At 42.7% G+C, this 18,928-nt stretch overlaps 2 protein-coding genes across 2 annotated transcripts; one reads left to right on the top strand and one right to left on the bottom strand.

Annotated features, from left to right (window-relative positions):
* Positions 1-1,844: 1,844 nt before the first annotated feature.
* On the bottom strand, positions 1,845-3,549 carry LOC101266107 (chalcone synthase J). The gene is made up of 2 exons (XM_010316555.3): positions 3,183-3,549; positions 1,845-2,839 (listed from the first exon to the last, which is right to left on the bottom strand). The coding sequence occupies exons 1-2, from the start codon at positions 3,400-3,402 to the stop codon at positions 1,845-1,847; spliced, it is 1,215 nt and encodes a 404-aa protein (XP_010314857.1). The 5' UTR covers positions 3,403-3,549.
* A 7,414-nt stretch (positions 3,550-10,963) lies between these two features.
* LOC138340534 (uncharacterized) lies at positions 10,964-18,185 on the top strand. The gene is made up of 7 exons (XM_069292265.1): positions 10,964-12,429; positions 12,520-14,493; positions 14,738-15,293; positions 15,369-15,562; positions 15,647-16,290; positions 16,378-17,352; positions 17,788-18,185. Exons 1-7 carry the CDS (start codon positions 10,964-10,966, stop codon positions 18,183-18,185), a joined length of 6,207 nt encoding a protein of 2,068 aa, XP_069148366.1.
* Positions 18,186-18,928: the final 743 nt, after the last annotated feature.

The raw sequence follows: 18,928 nt of genomic DNA, 5'->3' as shown, positions 1-18,928 counted from the left end.
ATACACAAAATTACAAAAAAAAAATAAGTTTAGGGGGGTAATACGACCTTAGTAAGGTGTGTCTTTGGGATTTCGGACATAGTCTTGGGGGTACTTGTGCATTTTCCCTAAATATTATAAAAATAATTTTATTTTTGAATTTGATTAGCAAGTAGTGACATTAAGGTCTCATTTTTTTCCCATTAAGATTAAGACGTCTGAGTTTGAATACGCATTTAAATATTAAGATGTGCATTAAGATCTAGATGTGTAAATCTGAATAAACATCTGAATATTCAAATATTGTCTCTGAATCTGAACACTAAATTATTGGTACGGTTTGTTTTCAATATATGAATGCACATATGAAATTTAACGTTATATCAATAAAATATTATCAAAACCTTGTTAGTAAAATAGTATTTTTCATATAATATAATATTTTAAACATTTTTTACCGTAACAAGGTAATATGATTTATCTTTTAAGAACTTAACATCAAGTTACATCATTAATATGACTATTTTTTGCATTCAAAATACTTTGAGAATCGAATATAATGCAATTTAAAATAGTTTATATAGAGTAGTAAATATATAGTTTAGAAAAATATTTTATTTTATTTTACTTTAGAAATTTATTATTGTTATCGATCAAATAACTAATATTTTTTTTATTTTTTGAAAACCGTGCTAAATATTATATCATGGGAGTGCTTATCAATTCAAATATATTGATTAATTTATGAAAGTAAAAGATGTATATTAAGTTAATATGAATAAAAGAAATTATAATGGCAAGTATGTAATTAAATATTAATTAAATAAGAACACAACTTTTATGAGTTGTTTTGATTTAGTTGAATTAAGATAGGAGTCTTATTTTTTAGTCTAAATAGTGTTAAGGGTGTGTTACAGATTCATTCAGATATATCCAGACCCATTAAGATGCTTATAATAAAATAAAACAAACAAACTTCATGAACTGAATCTGAATAATTAAGATTCAGTTCTTAAAAACAAATACATGAGGCAAATCTGAATGATTAAGATTCAAATCACATTAAGTGCAAACAAATGAGGTCTAACATAATGTAATATTGTTTTATCGATATTTATGATAATATTTTTAAATTATAATTTATAAGTTAATTTAATAATTATAAAAAAATATATTTTTTTAAAAAGTGGATTGGCCCGGCAAGCCTGTAGCCTACGTACTTGTGGACTGGGCCGACCATTTTCTGGCCCACACTAAAAATGGGCTAGCCCAGCATGACCCGTAAAATGTCAAAGCCTGTATGGGTTAGCCCGGATGGGGTGGGTTGACCCATATTAACAGCTCTAGTGATAATATATAAGCAATGACTCTAGGACAGAATAGCACTTCTTAGTGACTAGGAGCGGAGAGCCCGTTGCACCTTGTTTTTCTGGCCTATCTTCTTTCTATAAGCAAGCTCCCTCCGGCAATCCCTGTACGGCTCTCGGTTCTTGAGCATGTTGGGTGATTAGGCGGCAGTTGAAAGAGCTGCTCAAAAGTTTGACGAAGAAGCGAAAAAAGCCTATCTATTCTCCTTGTTCCTGTTCCTAACTCCTCTCCGGGTAGTTCCCAATGTTTGGCACTTTCCATACTTCATGGGTGCAATATCAACAAATTCGCTCATGATCAAGTTACAACCTAAGATCTATGACCATATTATAATGAAAAATATTACTTCAACCTCTAAAATGATAAATGGAGCAAAGAAGTAAAGTGAGTTATTTGATTTTTTTAGTTAAAAATATCATTATTTATTAATTCAATTTGAAAACGATAAATATATAAATACAAATGAAAAAAATGTAAAGTAAAAAGACAATTTAGACCTAAATAGAAATACTGCGAAGGACGACTGCCTCCATAGTTAGGCCAGGCCCAAAACAACAAAGCACGCCCCACTCAAGCCCTTCGCCTGTGCTAATCAATCCTTCACTGATAGAAGCTTTCCTCATCTCATCCAAAACAAACAGTATGGTGGCACAACCCATATTCCCATAGCCACTCAAGACATTTCTTGTAGCTTTGAGTTTTTCGGGCTTTAGGCCCAATTTTAATTCAATTTGATCTGAAATTGCACGTCCGCCTGGATGAGCTACCCAAAAGATGGAGTTCCAATCAGAAATGCCAAGAGGCTGAAATCCTTCCAGTAAGATTTTCTCAATATTTGTTGAAATTAGCATCGGAACTTCCTTATGTATATGGATTATTAACCCAGCCTCACTTAGGTTAGAATAAATAGCACTTTCGCTATTTGGGAGAAGAGTTTGAGTTGTGAATACAAGTTCAAACAAAGGCCTTTCTATTGGTATGATAGGATCTGAACCAATAATGACAGCTGATGCCCCATCGCTACTAAAAGCTTGCCCAACCAAAACATCTAAGTCAGTGTCCCTTGGGCCTTGAAAGCTCATCAAATTTATTAATTCTGAGCAAACAACAAGGACACGAGCTTTCTTGTTGTTTTCAGCCAAATCCTTAGCCAATCTAAGAACAGCTGCACCACCAGAGCAACCTTGTTGGTACAACATGAATCGCTTAACTGATGGATCTAGCCCAAGAAGTTTGGTGAGCTGGGAGTCGGCCCCTGGCATGTCCACACCACTAGTGGTGCAAAAGACCAAATGTGTAATCTTAGATATGGGCTGGCCCCATTCTTTGATAGCCTTTTGGGCTGCCTCTTGGCCTAGTTTTGGAACCTCGATAATTGTTATTTTTTGTTTAGCATCAAAAGAAGGTGTATTGTAATCACAAATATTAGGATTCTTCTTCAAGATTTCCTCGGTTAAATGCAAATATCTTTTCTTAATCATTGTTTTAGCACCTGTAACATATAATCACAAATGTAAACCGAACACTAACAAAAAACACATTCAAGTCTCGAACATGAAAAACTCAAGAAAATTCAATACGAAATCATCTGAAAATAATTTTCATATATCCTTAACTAAATATATTTTGTGAAATTAGGTCTTAGGCCTAACTCACACCCTAAAAGCTAGCTCAAAGGGAGGAGGATTGCCCAAGCCTTATAAAGAGTCCACCCATCTCATTAATCACCGATGTGAGACTTTTGTCATTCTTTAACATATTTTAATTAAAAGAAAGAAAAACACTTTGAATAATTGGAATTGTGCAAATCAAGATAACAAAAATATTAAACTTACACATTTGCTTAAACTTTCGTTTAAGTTCACTCTTATGTTCACTATTAGTGATACGAAAAAAATAGTCAGGATAGGTGCTTTGATCGATACAATTGGAAGGATTGGCTGTTCCGATGGCCAACACATTAGCAAGTCCCTCGGCTCGTTGTGCCTTATGAAACTCTTCGATAGTGACTATTTTCGCCGATGGCGGTAAATTGGAACACAAACATTTTATCATCTTTATAAAAGATGTTGACACCCAATTTTGACCCACATTGGTGTAAATTAATTATCGAGCTTCGAGAATTTTTAAAATTATTTAAGTTAATTAGTTTTATAAATCTTGCAAAAATTTAAAAAAAAAAAAAGAAAAGAAAAAAAAAGAAAAAAAAAAGAGAAGAAGATTTTAAAAATATATATACATGTATATATGTATATGTATGTGTATATATATACATATATATATATATATATGTATGTATATATATGTATATAAATTAAAAATATACATAATGTATGAATTTTATGTTACTTCGAATACGCTTTGACATAATTTTCGATAATATATATATATATATATATATTTTACATAATTATGTATATAAGTAGTATATCTTACGATTATTTCACAATCATCAAGATATACATTTGAATGTTTTATTAAACTAGCCTTAGTTTAAATTAAAATTATACGTTTGAATCACTTTTATGATTTTTATAATTATTATATATAAAGAAGCTCGTTAATTAATTGATACGAATTCATTTTTTATTTTGGGGTTGGGCCAACTTGGATATTCATTAAACCAACCCATCCTTAACTTAATTTGTTTTAGTTTGGGCCATTCGCACAATCCTCAGCAGCCCCAGGCCCACTCCCTTCTACTCTATTTTCAGATTAAAGGCCCAATTCCTTTACAGCCCACCTTATACCCAATATTCCCCAACAGCCCACAAACTCAAGGCCCAATTTCCCTTCAGGCGGCCCACGTCCTTAATCCAACCCACTAAATTAAATCCAACCCAACCCAAACCACTTAACCCGCCCCACAACCCAAACCACTTAACCCGCCCCACGACCCAAACCCGTTTCCCCCTCTTTCTTCCTCCCCTTCCTTCATCCCAACAATTCCCAAAAAACACAGAAAAACAGACGCCATTCCGAGAACCCAGAAAAAACGCAGAAAATCTCCCTCATCTCCCCACGCTCTCGTCCCCCTCACGCGTCTTTCTCTCCCCCCTCCCATCGCGACCTGCAAAGAAAAAGAACAGAGCTGCGCCGAAAACGCAGCAAAGACAGACACCAAAAAATGCAGCAGTGCCGTGCTTTCGGCTGTGGCAGACCTGCTCTCTCGTCCTTGCATCGCCGAGATGACTCCACGTAGCTCGCTAGTACCACGATTTCATCTCAACCCTCCACCTCGCCTCAAACTCCCTTCCCGCTCGAAATTTCGGATAAGATTTTGAGATTTTGAATTGAGATGCGCGGAAACTCGTGAAACCCATCCCAATTTCAAAAACCATAGGGATTTTTCTATATAAACCCCCATTCTCGTCAGTTTGGGGGTTGGATTTTTTTTGAAATTTCTTGGGTTGAAAATTGGGAAATTCTGAAGAAGGAAATCGAGCTACTCTGTTATTGTGAGCGTTGGAAACATTTTGGTTTCTCTACTGTTGGTTTCAGAAGAACTAAGGAAGTCGGATTAGTTTTAGAGAGAAACACTCTGTTTCGTTAACGAGTGTTCGACAGTGGTGTTCCGTCGAAACGTCGTAGCAACCTCGGTGTGTCTGTTTCGTCGAGCGTAGGTGTGTCGTTCCAGCTCAGGTATTCGAGACAGAGGTTGGTTTGAGGTCGCGATAGTGGTGCTTCTCCCTTGCTCGTAGCCCCCAAGTTCGTTGCTCCCCAAAAGGTAATGTCCAGTTTATTTTAACGTAACTCGCCATTAGTATTCCTTCATCTACTTTTTCTTTACGCAAGCAAACTCATGTGTGGATATTCGAGATGCTTTGAGTGTTGTTGATCGCTGCATAAGTGATAGGCTATGTTATTGGAAGTACTCTGTGTTGGTTTGTTTCGTTGAAGTTCGTATGCTTTGTGTTCTACACCTATTTTCTGAGTCCGTCGTCGCGAGGCAGCCATTGTCGTTGGTTGGCTGACCTTGCACGATGTATGCCGACTCTAAATTTTATTTCACAAGCTGTTCTGGCGATAAGCATCTGTTTCCAGCAAGTTTAGATGGTGCTTTTGCATCTGTTTGCATTATGTCTACCCCTACTCTGTTTCGGCCTAGCTGTTTGATTTTCGGTTTCTTTCTCGCTCGAGTGTTTTTCATTTCACCTCCATTAGACTGTCTAGAGGCAGCACGACATGTTTCGTATGTGTTTTCGTGTCGATGACAGCTGCTGGTTCGTCGGATGTCTTTTATTCTTTGCTTGGCTCGTTATTGCTGTATTAAGGTGTTTGGGTGAGTCGAATGAAGTTAGCTAGTCGGTCAACGCACCTAATGAGTTACTTATGCGAGATATTCGTCTTCGAATATCCATGAACGCAGAGGATGGCGCTCGAGCTTGCTTTGCGTTTTCTTCGGCTTTATTCTATCTCGCTGTGGGTCTTTGCTGATTTTACGTTCCAGACGTTCAAATGTATGTCGCTGTGTTTCGTGTCGGTCTAGATGTCATTTTTTAAAGAGGTCGAAACCATGCTTATATTTTTTTAATTCAATTTTGTTGGTTACACTTCGTTTAAGGTTATTCTTCATTTCGACATGAGCCTAGTTGAGCTTAAACTCGTTTATTCATACAGTGTGGTGTGAATCTGTTTGAACTCCGCTTGGCTTAATCAACTGTTGGGTTCAAGTAGGAATTTACTTGATAGTCGATGCATCAGGAAACCTTTGTATAGTTGTTGTTATATATGGTGTGTTGGTTAAATCACTGTGAGCTTTGGAGCCTGTTCTCTTGAATATGTTTCTATTATGATCTTCTTCTTGCTTTAAGTACGTGGTTGAAACTCATGAGGGTGTTATTTATTAGTTTGAACATGAAGCTTTTGATTAGATTCGGAAATTAATCCTTCTCCGTTTCTCCGTTGCTGTTGGTTTCCTCCATTGTTTGAAATACTCGACTTGCATTATTTGTGTATTGTTTGAGTTCATTTATGTATTAAACTAATGTTGGACCTTTCTTGGTAAATCGCTAACTTCTATTTTTTTTTCTTCTTCTTTGCATAACTCTCTCTCCGAACGAGTCCAATGGACTCTCCCCTTTGGCATCTTTAAGAAAGGCCATAAAAGGCTTGATTTCTTTTTTGCTGAGTCAAAGTCATAAAATCCGGCGGACCGCTCCTCGAAATTGAAATCCTTTGAAGATTGAAGAAATTCGAAGAAGAGGATTAGAAGACGTTTTACTTTATTTTTTTATTTTGTATTTCATTCTGTAATGGGCATAAGCCCTTGTTGTTTCATTTCCTTGAAATTTATTTTGTATGTTTAGATTAGGACAGGTACGAAAGAGAAATGGGTCAAAAACCCAAAGAACCGGTGGGTCCAAAACTCGGTCAAGGCGAACAGAACCCGAGTTTGGACCCAAATCTCTCTCTCTCTTTCTCTCTCTCTTTTCCGTTTTACTACTTGTTTATATTTTTGCTTTAATTGCCTCTTAGTCTAGGACTAGAAAACTCCAAACCCCCTTCGAAACGTCTTTCTTTTTATCTAGTTCAGAACTATGCCTTGAAAGTGATAAATGTTTTCAACTCGTAAATTCGTCTAAAACTTTTCCTAAGTTCAAAAAATTTTTCTACAAGTTTGTTCGAATATAAAGTGCCTTAACCTTAAAAAATGGAATTTGCGAAGTCATTTCAAAACTTATAAAGTTTGCCTAGATGGAAAATCTTAAGAATAACGAAAAAACAAAATAGTCAAATAAGTTAGTCGTCGGAAAACCGTATTAACGGAGTATCTTAGGTGCCTTAAACACCTTCCTAAGATACTAATAGGAATCCCGAACCCCCTAAAATATTTTCAAAACGATTTTTTTCTGTTTAAATTGTTTTGAGAATAAGTTTTCTTGATTTTTCTTAAAAATTAAGTGGCGACTCCTAAAGGTCGAAAATACCCTTTAAAATAAACTTTTTCGAAAACCACTTTTTTTCGATAAAACAGAAATGGCGACTCCGCTGGGGACTATTTGGAGGATTCTAACCTTAAGACTAACTTGTTTGACTAATTGTGATAATTGTTCACTTGCTTAAATACTTTAGTTTTCGAATAATTGCATTTCATGGCATAACTTCCGCCAAACGGCAAATAGACTGCATTAGGAAACTGAAGTTACGCGGCTTACCGCGACTTCTCTCAGAAATACCTCAAGAAATCATTTGGGAGTATCGAATAAATAGTTGGAATGCGGTCATCCGACGTTATTCGATAGCTCCATCCCGATGTTTGTCCGACTCGGGTAACCGTCTATTTGAAAACAATTCTAGAAAAGCCTAAGTTAGAGCGAAACCAAAACCAAAATTAGGCATTAGCCTAGGATGACTTAATACCCAAGGCGTATTAAGTCCATTTTAGTAGAAAATCACCAAAATCGCGTCTAAGGTCTTCGACCTCACGACGCATCATGTTATTTGACATTCGAAAGTGTATGTGTGAAAACCAACTTGGGGTAGGGGAAAGTCTAACGGGTTTTTGTTTTGCAGGTATGGACCGCTTCCCCAAATTCAACATGGTCATCTCAGCGCCACCCCAACTAACAATGTGGCACAACGACTTAGACGGAGATCATAGGCGGACTTTCAACAAGTATGTAGGGGCCTTGACCGAGCTAATCAACATGAATGGTTGGCCAGAGTTGATAGAGGTACTCACGGGGTATTGGGACAGCCAGAGAATGGTCTTCCGTTTTGGAACGGCCGAAATCACCCCTACATTAGAAGAGATAAGGGATTGCATAGACACCGTGGGAACGGGCCTAGAAAGAAGAGCCCGAAAACAAGAGGACGTGTTTATCCCCAACAAACCTTCCGTTGAGGACATCTCGGATTAGTTAGGACTAAGAAAAGATTTCACTTATTGGTGTCAAGATTCCCACATAATGTTCAGAGATCTGTACGTTAGATTTGGACACGCGAGTTTCTATGCCGCGTATAATCGGGAATTTAGAATTTCCTACAGGGAGTGGAACGAGCTCCGCCCATTGGCGTTTGCCATAGCCTTGTTGGGAACAATGGTCTTCCCGCATGGCCCGAGCCTGAGTATCAACACCAGAGTCATAACACTCGTCCAGACGCTATTCAAAGGGTACGAGAATCAAGGAACGACAAAGTACTACTCCGTAGCCCCGGTCATATTGTCAGACATATATCGCGCTTTGGGTAAGTGCAAAGAGGGACATCGGTACTTCCAGGGCTGTAATCTGCTCCTCCAATGGTGGATTCTCAGCCACTTGGCGAAGCGTGCCGGAACTCGAGAACTGCACACTCTCGACAACAAGAACACCCTCAAGGACTTGAACGACTTGTTATTCTGGGCAAACATGAACAATCGGAAGACGAGAGGGAGATGGGCCCAAATTTTCTCCGAGTTGAAAGAAGAGGACCTCCAATGGATGCTCGACCGCTTCATATCCAAAGAAGTTGTCGTAGAAAGTCGAAGATGTGTCGTGCTTCCTTTACCCGGTATTCGAGGGATCCGCCCTTACGCGCCGTTTCGAGTCTTGCGACAGTTCGGAAGAAAGCAGACTGTGCCTAGAGAAGCGTATTATGGTGCTTATGTATATGACATCGGGGACGACAGGGTGGACGACGCTACAGAGATGCTCAGAAAATGGAAGAATGCCAAGCGCATGGGCAAAGACAGTATCGCCCCTGACCGATTCAACGCTGGATGTGACGAAGGCTACAAAGCATGGTTGAAGAGGGATATACAAAACATCTCCTTTCAGATTCCGCGTAGCTTTCGTAGTGTGACAGACAAAGAGGCCAAAGCAGAGGCTGAATTTCGAGAATTAAAGGAAGAAGCTAATGAGGTCTACGCCAAATTCATAGAGAATCAAGACGCACTCGAAAGGGCAACTCGAGAGATCGAGAGACTGAAGCAAGGGTATGAAGAGTTCGACAACTGGATCCAGCAGAAAATTGAGAGGATGCGATACGAGAGCCTGGAAGACAAAGGGCGTCTGGGCGAAGGCTTTTTGTTGATACTGAGGTACATGTTCCAACAGCACAAAAACCAGAAAAACGACGACGGAGCGGGATCGTCCGGAGCAGCATAGTGGATATCGCCCCTACGCGGGGTTTTCCTTGTTGTATTCGCATTGCTTTAGCCCCTGCGTGGGCCCAATATTATCGCACTTTCTAAATAGCCCCTGCGTGGGTTTGTTTATTTCCCTTTTAAAACATTTCACTCATTGTTAAATATTATTCTGGGGGGAATCACTTGACTGGTTTAAACTCACACGTACATCATTCGAATGCGTTAGGCCTACCCTTGGCACAAAAGGGTCCCCATGCATGATTAGGACGCGTTACCTATGTGCACTTAAATGCTTATGTGTTACGTTGCTTTGAATGAAGATATTGTAAACCCACTCCAAGCCCAAAACTCTAAAGAGTATACAGAAGCCACTATTAAAATGTCCGACCAAAATTTCCGAGTCTCTAGTTTCTCACGCAAAATCCATCTCCCACCACAAATCCTAAACACCGCTCTATCATCCCAGGGAAGTTGAATCACCGCTATGGACAAAGGCAAGAACGTCCAGACGGAGCTCACTGAGGAGGAACTACGAAGAAAGATCGAACGAATCACTCGAGAGATTCAGAGAATTAAAGAAGAAGGACTCAAAGTAGACGTGACCACGACGATCTACAAAGCTGCGGTCACAACCTTGGATGAAGATCTGGCGTCACAGATAAAGAGAAAGAAGGAGGTTGAGATGGAAACCGAAAGCCTAAGGAAAAGGTTGAACCTGCTTCGTTTGGAGATACACGAAGGAAAGGCGAGAGAAGCGAAAATAGATATCGAGACTGCCGTGTCGTTGGCCAGAAGTGCGGCACTCGACGAAGAATTGGCAACCCATAGCAACTTAAAAGGCAGAAAACATCCCGCCCGTGAACAGGGAACAGATCACAGTAGCCCCGGCTATGAAGTAATTGAGGAGGACGATGAAGAAGAAATCGTCTACAAGCCTCCATTTCCGACTGTCTGAAAGGAAAGGAATGACGCCACCACAAGACAAGAAATCGCCAAATGCTGTTTGCCAGAAATTTCAATGTTGTTTTCCAATTCCCTTGTAATCACAATGAAAGAATGAATGAAAATTTTCATCCTTGTATTCGAACTACGTTGGGCCTGAATTCTCCTCGTGAGATACGTAGGCAGCCTTTCCCGGCCCGGCCCCTATCACCAAAAATTTTCATTCTCCTCCGTGTTTCGGAGATACGAAGATAAGATCAACGGACGACGAAAAGCAGCTGCAAGAAAACCATAGCTCAACGTGATTCAGCTTTCCCGAGATGACGTCAAAACAAACAAATTCCTGTTTGTTCAAAATATATTTCCGTCCTCATTCGCGGGTTAAGATATCCTCAAACAAAGTGACTTGTGTGTTTATATGTTTTATGTGCGATATTATGCATTTTGTACTCCGGATATGCACTGACAAATTTGCCTTTGAGTTGTTTTTTCATCACAGGTACCTCTTACTGATCTGTGTCGATAAAGCTGGCAGATCACCACTACTTCACCAGATCAAAAGGTCGCGCAGATTCCTTCCCCAGATCAAACGCAAATACAGACATGGGCGACAACAATGAACAAATCAGCCTCACAGATGTCGTGGTGGCTCAGCCCACCGCGGCAGAGCAGAATGAGCTTATTGCGCAGCTGATGCAGCAAATAGCTGACATGAGGGTAGAGATGCAACGGAGGCAAGACACCTCTCTGCCCGGATTCGGCCCCAACTTTCTCGACGCAAGACCCCCTACATACTTCCCCTCGTCCAGCTCGGATCCTACTCAGCAACGTCCATCGACACCCGTGCATAACCCCTCTAGAATAGATATAACCACCCAAAACCCCCAATACGCGTCAGTCTCCTATCAGGCTCCCTCACCACCCCCAGACAATCCTCCACAAATACCACCACACCCCCAAAGCATTCCAATAGCCCCATTACCCCAAAATCAAACCCAAAATCCCGCCGCCGTCAATTCCCAAACACCGCATCCCCACTTTAACCAAGATACCAATCCACAAAATTTTCCGCAAAATTATCAAACCGCACAGAACGTTCCAAGCCCTTCCATAGCTCCACCCCTCCCCAAAAGAACCACTTTTCAAGTCCCAATCCCAGTCGAGCATGAGGTGCACGGCTCCGAGCTGGACCACTATGAGGAGCAAGAAATAGAGTGGAGGTCGAGGGAAGAAGCAAAGGTAGACATAAAGGAGGAGATCCGGAAGGCAATGAGGGAATTGCAATGTACTCCAGACGTCGCCGGGTTAAGCTACGCAGAACTATGCATCCACCCAGACTTGAACCTGCCTGAAGGGTTCAAGATCCCGAAGTTTGATACCTTCGGTGGGGCGGGCAACCCCATGGCACACCTCAGAGCGTACTGTGACCAACTCGTGGGAGTTGGCAAAGATGAAGCCTTGCTAATGAGGTTATTCAGCCGGAGCCTGTGCGGGGAAGCTTTGGAGTGGTTCACATCCCACGAGACTCGACAATGGCCCAGTTGGAGTGCACTGGCTAAGGAGTTCATCGACAGATTCGCGTACAACGTCGAAATAGTCCCTGATCGGTACTCCTTGGAGAAGATGAAGCAGAAGCCCACAGAAAGCTATCGCGAGTTCGCGTACAGATGGAGGAAGGAGGCAGCGAGGGTGAGGCCTCCAATGACAGAGAAGGAGATTGTGGAGGTGTTCGTGCAGGTGCAGGAGCCCGAGTATTATGACAGAGTCATCTTATTAATCGGCGCCAAGTTCGCCGAGATAGTCAAGGTGGGTGAGACTATTGAAGATGGCCTGAAGTCGGGGAAGATAGCCCGAGTGTCTGCATCACCTGGGTCTTCCGGACTGGTAAGGAAGAAAAGAGAAGAGGTTAACGCCATCTCACACGGGGGAAGAAAGGCCCCCAGAAACTTACCACGTCCCCAAGGCCGCCCTTACCCTCCATCACAGCCTCATCAAGCCTACAGTCCAAACTCAAATCATTCCAGCCACTGCAATGCCGGCCCCACTTATCCAGAAGCCCATATTGCGTCGTATCAGAATCCACCCCCGATTCCCCAAAATTTTCCAAACTACCTCCAAGCCTATTAAGTCCCTCTCCACTACCAGAATATCGCTCCCAGCTGCGCTAATGTACAGCCAAGCTATCAAGCGCCATTCCCCGCATATCAAATACAAACCCCAGCATATCAAAGCCCCCATCCAAATTACCAAGCCCCAAGGCCAAACCACCAAACAAATCCCTACCCCAGAACCCAAGCTCCACGACCAAACGCCCGCAATTACCAACAAGTCCCTCCCCCACAGCAGGGCGGGTATGATCCCCCTCGCCCCAGGTCTGAGAAGAAGCCCTCCAGAAGCTTCACCGTGTTGGCTGAAAGCAGAACTAAATTGTTCGAAAGGTTATCCGCGGCTGGATACATCCACTCTGTGGGCCCCAAGCCCGTGGATGTCCATTCCAGATTCTACAGACCGGAGCAGAGATGTGCTTACCATTCCAACAGTGTTGGACATGACACAGAAGATTGTATCAATCTCAAGCACAAGATCCAGGACTTGATTGACCAGGAAGTGGTCTCTCTTCAGCCCGCGGCGCCAAACGTCAACACGAATCCGTTGCCAAATCATGGGGGTGGAAACATCAACATGATAGAAATTGACGATGATGAGCGTGAAGCCAAGAGAATTACTCCTATTGTTCAGGAAGACTTGGAGAGGGCTGTCGCTTCTTTGAGCGTCAGGGAGAAAGGAGAGTTTGTCATTCTGACACCTGCAAAGGCTGTTGCCTTGGTGCCCTCAAGGACTCTCCCCAAACCCAAGTTTGTGATAGAAACGGCCGTGGCTCAAGGCATGACTAGGTCCGGAAGGTGCTACACTCCTTATGAGCTTGCTCTCGGAGGACAGAAGAAGGACCATGCTAAGAGGCCGATAAGCGAGGGGGAAGCAGAAGAGTTCTGGAGAAGGATGCAGCCGAAGGACTATTCCATCGTCAAACATTTAGAGAAGACTCTAGCTCAGATATCTGTATGGGCCCTGCTGATGAGCTCTCAGTCCCACAGGCAGGCCTTAATGAAAGCTCTTGATGATACATACGTGCCCTCAGGCACAAGCAGCGACAATGTAGCTGCTATGATTCACCGAGTCATTCAGGGACACCGTATCAGCTTCTGCGATGATGAGGTACCATCCGAAGGGAGAGCCCACAACAAAGCTCTACACATCACCGTGGTATGCCGCGGAAAGATCGTCAACCGTGTTTTGGTAGACGACGGATCGGGCCTAAACATATGCCCCTTGTCCACGCTGAAGCAGCTGAGGTTTGACCTCGGAAAGTTGGAGAAAAACCAGGTCAATGTGAGAGCATTTGATGGTGTGCAGAGAGAGACGTTAGGAGCGGTGAACTTGATCATCCAAATGGGCCCCGCGGAGTTCGAGGCAAAATTCCAGGTGTTGGATATCGACACCAGCTATAACCTCCTTTTGGGAAGGCCATTTATTCATATGGCTGGAGCCATCCCTTCCACTCTTCACCAAGTGATGAAACTAGTATGGAGAAATGAAGAACTAGTTATTCACGGGGAAAGGAGCCATTCAGGTAAGCAGGTGCCGATCTTGGACGAGACGCCGCAAACTTCGGACTTCTACACAGTGGAGTTGGTAAATGCCACCGATAAGGGCCTGGCAGCACAGACTCCCATGCCGGCCGTGTACAAAATGATTGCCACGGTAATGCTGCAGAGCGGATTCGACCCAGGTTTCGGATTAGGAAGGAATGCACAAGGGATCATCGAGCCAATTCCGGTCCTTGCTATAGGATCAAAGTATGGTTTGGGGTACATCCCCGCAGATGATGATTTGAAGATGAAGAGGAGCAAGGATCAAGGGTTGACTAAGCCGATCCCACATCTCTATCACTCCTTTCCAGTCCGGGAGCATGCCGAGTCTGCAGACGATGGGGAAGGAATCTGTGACCTGTTCAAGGAGATCAACGCCGTCATCGAGGGGGAGGCTGAGCCAGCAGGCATTCGTGATGCTGAACCAGGGGAGATGCTGCAAAATTGGACGTCCACGCCGATCCCGATGCCCCGAACTCTGTGGTAGAATGGAGTTATTTTGTGCATGCCAAAATCGGTGGTCGTTCGGAAGAGGCCCGAGACCCACCATTTCTGCATTTCTTGATTTTGAATTTTGTTATGATTGTTTAAAGGGCGACACGGCCTTGTGCCATGACCCAAATTTGCATTTTGATTCAATTTAAATGAAAGCCTCCTTATTTTGACTTTGTTTATTCGATTGCTTGTTATATTTTACTTTTCTAATTTTGTCTGTTTATGATTTCAGTAACGTAAGTTACAAACCTGCCAATGTCATGTCATGTCACGAGCTAAACGAGCAAAATGAGGCAAATGACGACGAGGCTGACGACTACGACGACGAAAGTGGGGAACCAGACTATGTGGTAGAAGAATTTCGGCAGTTCGAGAATCAACATAAGCCGAATCTGGAGGAAACAGAGACGGTGAATTTGGGAGATTCAGAATGTGTCAAAGAGGTTAAGATCAGCACTCACCTGAATGAAACTCAGAAGGTGAGCCTGGTGCATTTGCTTGCCGAATACAGCGATGTGTTTGTTTGGGAGGTCAGTGACACGCAGGGGCTGAGTACCGATGTCGTATCTCATAAGCTGCCTATCAACCCAGGGTTCGAGCCGGTGAAGCAAAAGACTCGGAAATTCAAGCCTGAATTGAGCCTGAAGATTAAGGAGGAAATCACCAAGCAGATAGAGTCTCGGTTTGTAGAAGTAACGCAATATCCCACCTGGTTGGCGAATGTCGTTCCGGTCGCCAAGAAAGATGGAAAAATCAGGATTTGTGTTGATTACAGAGATCTCAACAAGGCTAGTCCAAAGGATAATTTCCCGTTGCCAAATATCCATATTCTGATTGACAACTGTGCCAAACATGAGATGCAGTCATTTGTGGACTGCTACGCGGGTTATCACCAGATTCTGATGGATGAAGAAGACGCGGAGAAAACGGCCTTCATCACACCTTGGGGGGTATATCACTACAGGGTGATGCCGTTTGGGCTCAAAAACGCCGGTGCCACTTACATGAGAGCCATGACGACTATCTTCCACGACATGATTCACAAGGAAATTGAAGTGTATGTGGACGACGTCATAATTAAATCCCACGAGAGTTCGGATCATTTGACGCACCTACGAAAATTCTTTGAACGTTTACGTAGGTACAACTTGAAGCTCAATCCCGCCAAGTGTGCTTTTGGAGTCCCAGCTGGGAAGTTGTTGGGATTTATAGTCAGCAGAAGAGGTATTGAGCTCGACCCTTCTAAGATCAAAGCGATTCAAGAGTTACCTCCGCCGAAAACGAGAAGAGAGGTGATGAGTTTCTTAGGGAGGTTGAACTATATCAGCCGGTTTATAGCACAGTCGACGGTGGTATGTGAGCCTATCTTCAGGTTGCTGAAGAAAGATGCCCCAACTAAGTGGACTGAGGAGTGCCAGACCGCTTTCGACGCTATCAAGAGCTACTTGTCTAATCCACCAGTATTGGTTCCTCCGCGAGAACGGAGTCCTTTGTTGCTGTATTTATCTGTTTCAGATAACGCCTTTGGATGTGTACTGGGTCAACACGACGAGACAGGGAAGAAAGAAAGGGCAATCTACTACATCAGCAAGAAATTTACTCCGTATGAGTCTCGTTACACTCTGCTGGAAAAAACATGTTGTGCTCTGACGTGGCTTGCCCAGAAGCTGAGGCACTATTTGTCGTCGTATACTACATATCTTATCTCCAGAATGGATCCATTGAAGTATATTTTCCAGAAAGCGATGCCGACCGGGAAGTTAGCTAAATGGCAAATGCTATTGAGTGAGTTTGACATCGTGTACGTGACTCAGAAGGCAATAAAAGCACAAGCTTTGGCTGATCATCTTGCGGAAAATCCCGTTGATGAAGAGTATGAACCTCTCAAGACATATTTTCACGATGAAGAAGTGTCATTTGTGGGTGAAGATATCTCTGAAGCTTATCCAGGTTGGAGATTATTCTTCGATGGAGCGGTGAACCACCAGGGTAAAGGTGTTGGAGCAGTCTTGGTATCAGAATCTGGTCAGCACTATCCTATAGCGGCTAAACTACGATTCAACTGCACAAACAACATGGCTGAGTATGAAGCTTGCATTCTCGGTTTGAAAATGGTCGTTGACATGAATGTCTACGAGTTACTGGTTATTGGAGATTCAGACCTCTTGATTCATCAGGTTCAGGGAGAATGGGCTGTGAAGAACCCGAAGATTGTACCTTACGTACAATATGTGCAAAATCTGTGTAAAAGGTTTCGCCAGATCGAGTTCAGACATACTCCCAGAATACAGAATGAATTAGCTGATGCTCTTGCCACCATCGCGTCAATGATCAAACATCCGGATACTGATTACATCGACCCGTTGGATATAGACTTGAAGGAACATCCAGTCCATTGTTCACATGTTGAATCAGAACCAGATGGTTTGCCCTGGTATTTCGACATAAAGAGGTACTTGGAGTCTGGGACATATCCAGAAGACGCCGCATCTAATCAAAAGAAGTCGATACGTCGTATGGCTCTCAATTTCTTTTTGAATGGAGAAGTCCTTTACAGGAGGACTCCAGATTTGGGCCTTTTGAGATGCGTGGATGCTACTGAAGCCGTGAGGCTTATTGAACAGATACATGCTGGAGTCTGTGGCACACATATGAACGGGCTTACCTTGGCAAGAAAAGTCCTTCGAGCCGGTTATTTCTGGATGACTATGGAGCATGACTGCTGCAAATTCGTGCAAAAATGCCACAAATGTCAAGTGCACGGCGATCTGATACGGGTGCCACCTCACGAACTTAATGCTATGAGTTCGCCTTGGCCATTTGTAGCTTGGGGAATGGATGTCATCGGTCCTATAGAGCCAGCCGCTTCTAATGGACACAGATTCATTTTGGTTGCCATCGATTATTTCACCAAGTGGGTGGAAGCAGCCTCTTACAAATCGGTAACCAAGAAAGTGGTGGCCGACTTTGTCCGCAACAATCTGATATGCCGATTTGGAGTTCCAGAATCCATCATCACGGATAACGGTGCAAATCTCAACAGTCATCTGATGAAAGAGATATGTGAACAATTTAAGATTATTCACCGAAGGTCCACTGCTTATCGCCCTCAAATGAACGGAGCTGTAGAGGCCGCCAACAAGAACATCAAGAAGATTCTGAGGAAAATGATTGACAAGCAGCGGGGTTGGCATGAAATGTTGCCATATGCTCTACTGGGTTATCGAACGACGGTCAGAACATCAACTGGGGCTACTCCATACTTGCTAGTATACGGAACAGAAGCAGTCGTACCTGTTGAAGTCGAGATACCGTCACTGAGGATCATCCAAGAAGCTGAGCTAAGTAATGCTGAGTGGGTTAGCAAACGGATTGACCAACTAGCTTTGATTGATGAGAAGAGGATGGTTGCTGTTTGCCATGGCCAGTTGTATAGACAAAGAATGACTCGCGCTTTTCACAAAAGAGTAAGAGCCAGAAATTTTGAAGTTGGTCAGTTGGTTCTTAAGCGTATTTTTCCTCATCATGACGAGCACAAAGGAAAGTTCGCACCGAACTGGCAAGGTCCTTACATGGTTCGCAAAGTACTATCTGGAGGTGCTTTAGTCTTGTCAGAGATGGATGGCGCTGTATGGCCCAAGCCTATCAACTCAGATGCTGTCAAGAGATATTACGCGTGAAGTTCGTTTTGCATTTTCCATCATTTACTTGTAATCTTCTGTTTGCTTGTATTTGTTCGAATTTGAATTCTTATCCCTCTTGTAACGAACTACGTTCGACCTGAATTCTCGAGAACGAGATACGTAGGCGGCCCATGTCGGCTTCGGTCACCCCATTTATCCCCTTTAATCATTTCTTTGCATTGGAACTACATTCGACCTGAATTCTCAAGAATGAGATACGTAGGCGCCACAACGGCTCGGTCATATACCCAGAAGATTTCCATTTCTCTCCATGATGGAAACTGGGACAGAATTTTTGAGAGGATCTCAAAAATTCATTTGAAGTTGGACTTCTTTAACAAGTCAAAACAGAAGACCAAATTCTACGACCTGAACTACGTTCGACCTGAATTCTCGAGAACGAGATACGTAGGCGGCCCATGTCGGCTTCGGTCACCCCATTTATCCCCTTTAATCATTTCTTTGCATTGGAACTACGTTCGACCTGAATTCTCAAGAATGAGATACGTAGGCGCCACAACGGCTCGGTCATATACCCAGAAGATTTCCATTTCTCTCCATGATGGAAACTGGGACAGAATTTTTGAGAGGATCTCAAAAATTCATTTGAAGTTGGACTTCTTTAACAAGTCAAAACAGAAGACCAAATTCTACGACCTGAACTACGTTCGACCTGAATTCTCGAGAATGAGATACGTAGGCGGCCTGTGTCGGCTTCGGTCGGTTTCTTTGTAAATTTT

This window comes from Solanum lycopersicum, chromosome 12 (genome assembly GCF_036512215.1).
Source record: "Solanum lycopersicum chromosome 12, SLM_r2.1".
Lineage (NCBI taxonomy): Eukaryota > Viridiplantae > Streptophyta > Magnoliopsida > Solanales > Solanaceae > Solanum > Solanum lycopersicum.
This window is presented reverse-complemented; position numbering and strand designations above follow the sequence as displayed.

Excerpts from the sequence above, each read along its gene's own strand:
- LOC138340534 (XM_069292265.1), top strand. The coding sequence starts at position 10,964 with ATGGGCGACAACAATGAACAAATCAGCCTCACAGATGTCGTGGTGGCT. Across the intron at positions 14,494-14,737 it reads CCGATGCCCCGAACTCTGTG|TAACGTAAGTTACAAACCTG; the intron begins GTAGAATGGAGT and ends TTATGATTTCAG. Across the intron at positions 15,563-15,646 it reads ATTCACAAGGAAATTGAAGT|GTACAACTTGAAGCTCAATC; the intron begins GTATGTGGACGA and ends ACGTTTACGTAG.
- LOC101266107 (XM_010316555.3), bottom strand. The coding sequence starts at position 3,402 with ATGATAAAATGTTTGTGTTCCAATTTACCGCCATCGGCGAAAATAGTC. Across the intron at positions 2,840-3,182 it reads ACGAAAGTTTAAGCAAATGT|GTGCTAAAACAATGATTAAG; the intron begins GTAAGTTTAATA and ends TATATGTTACAG.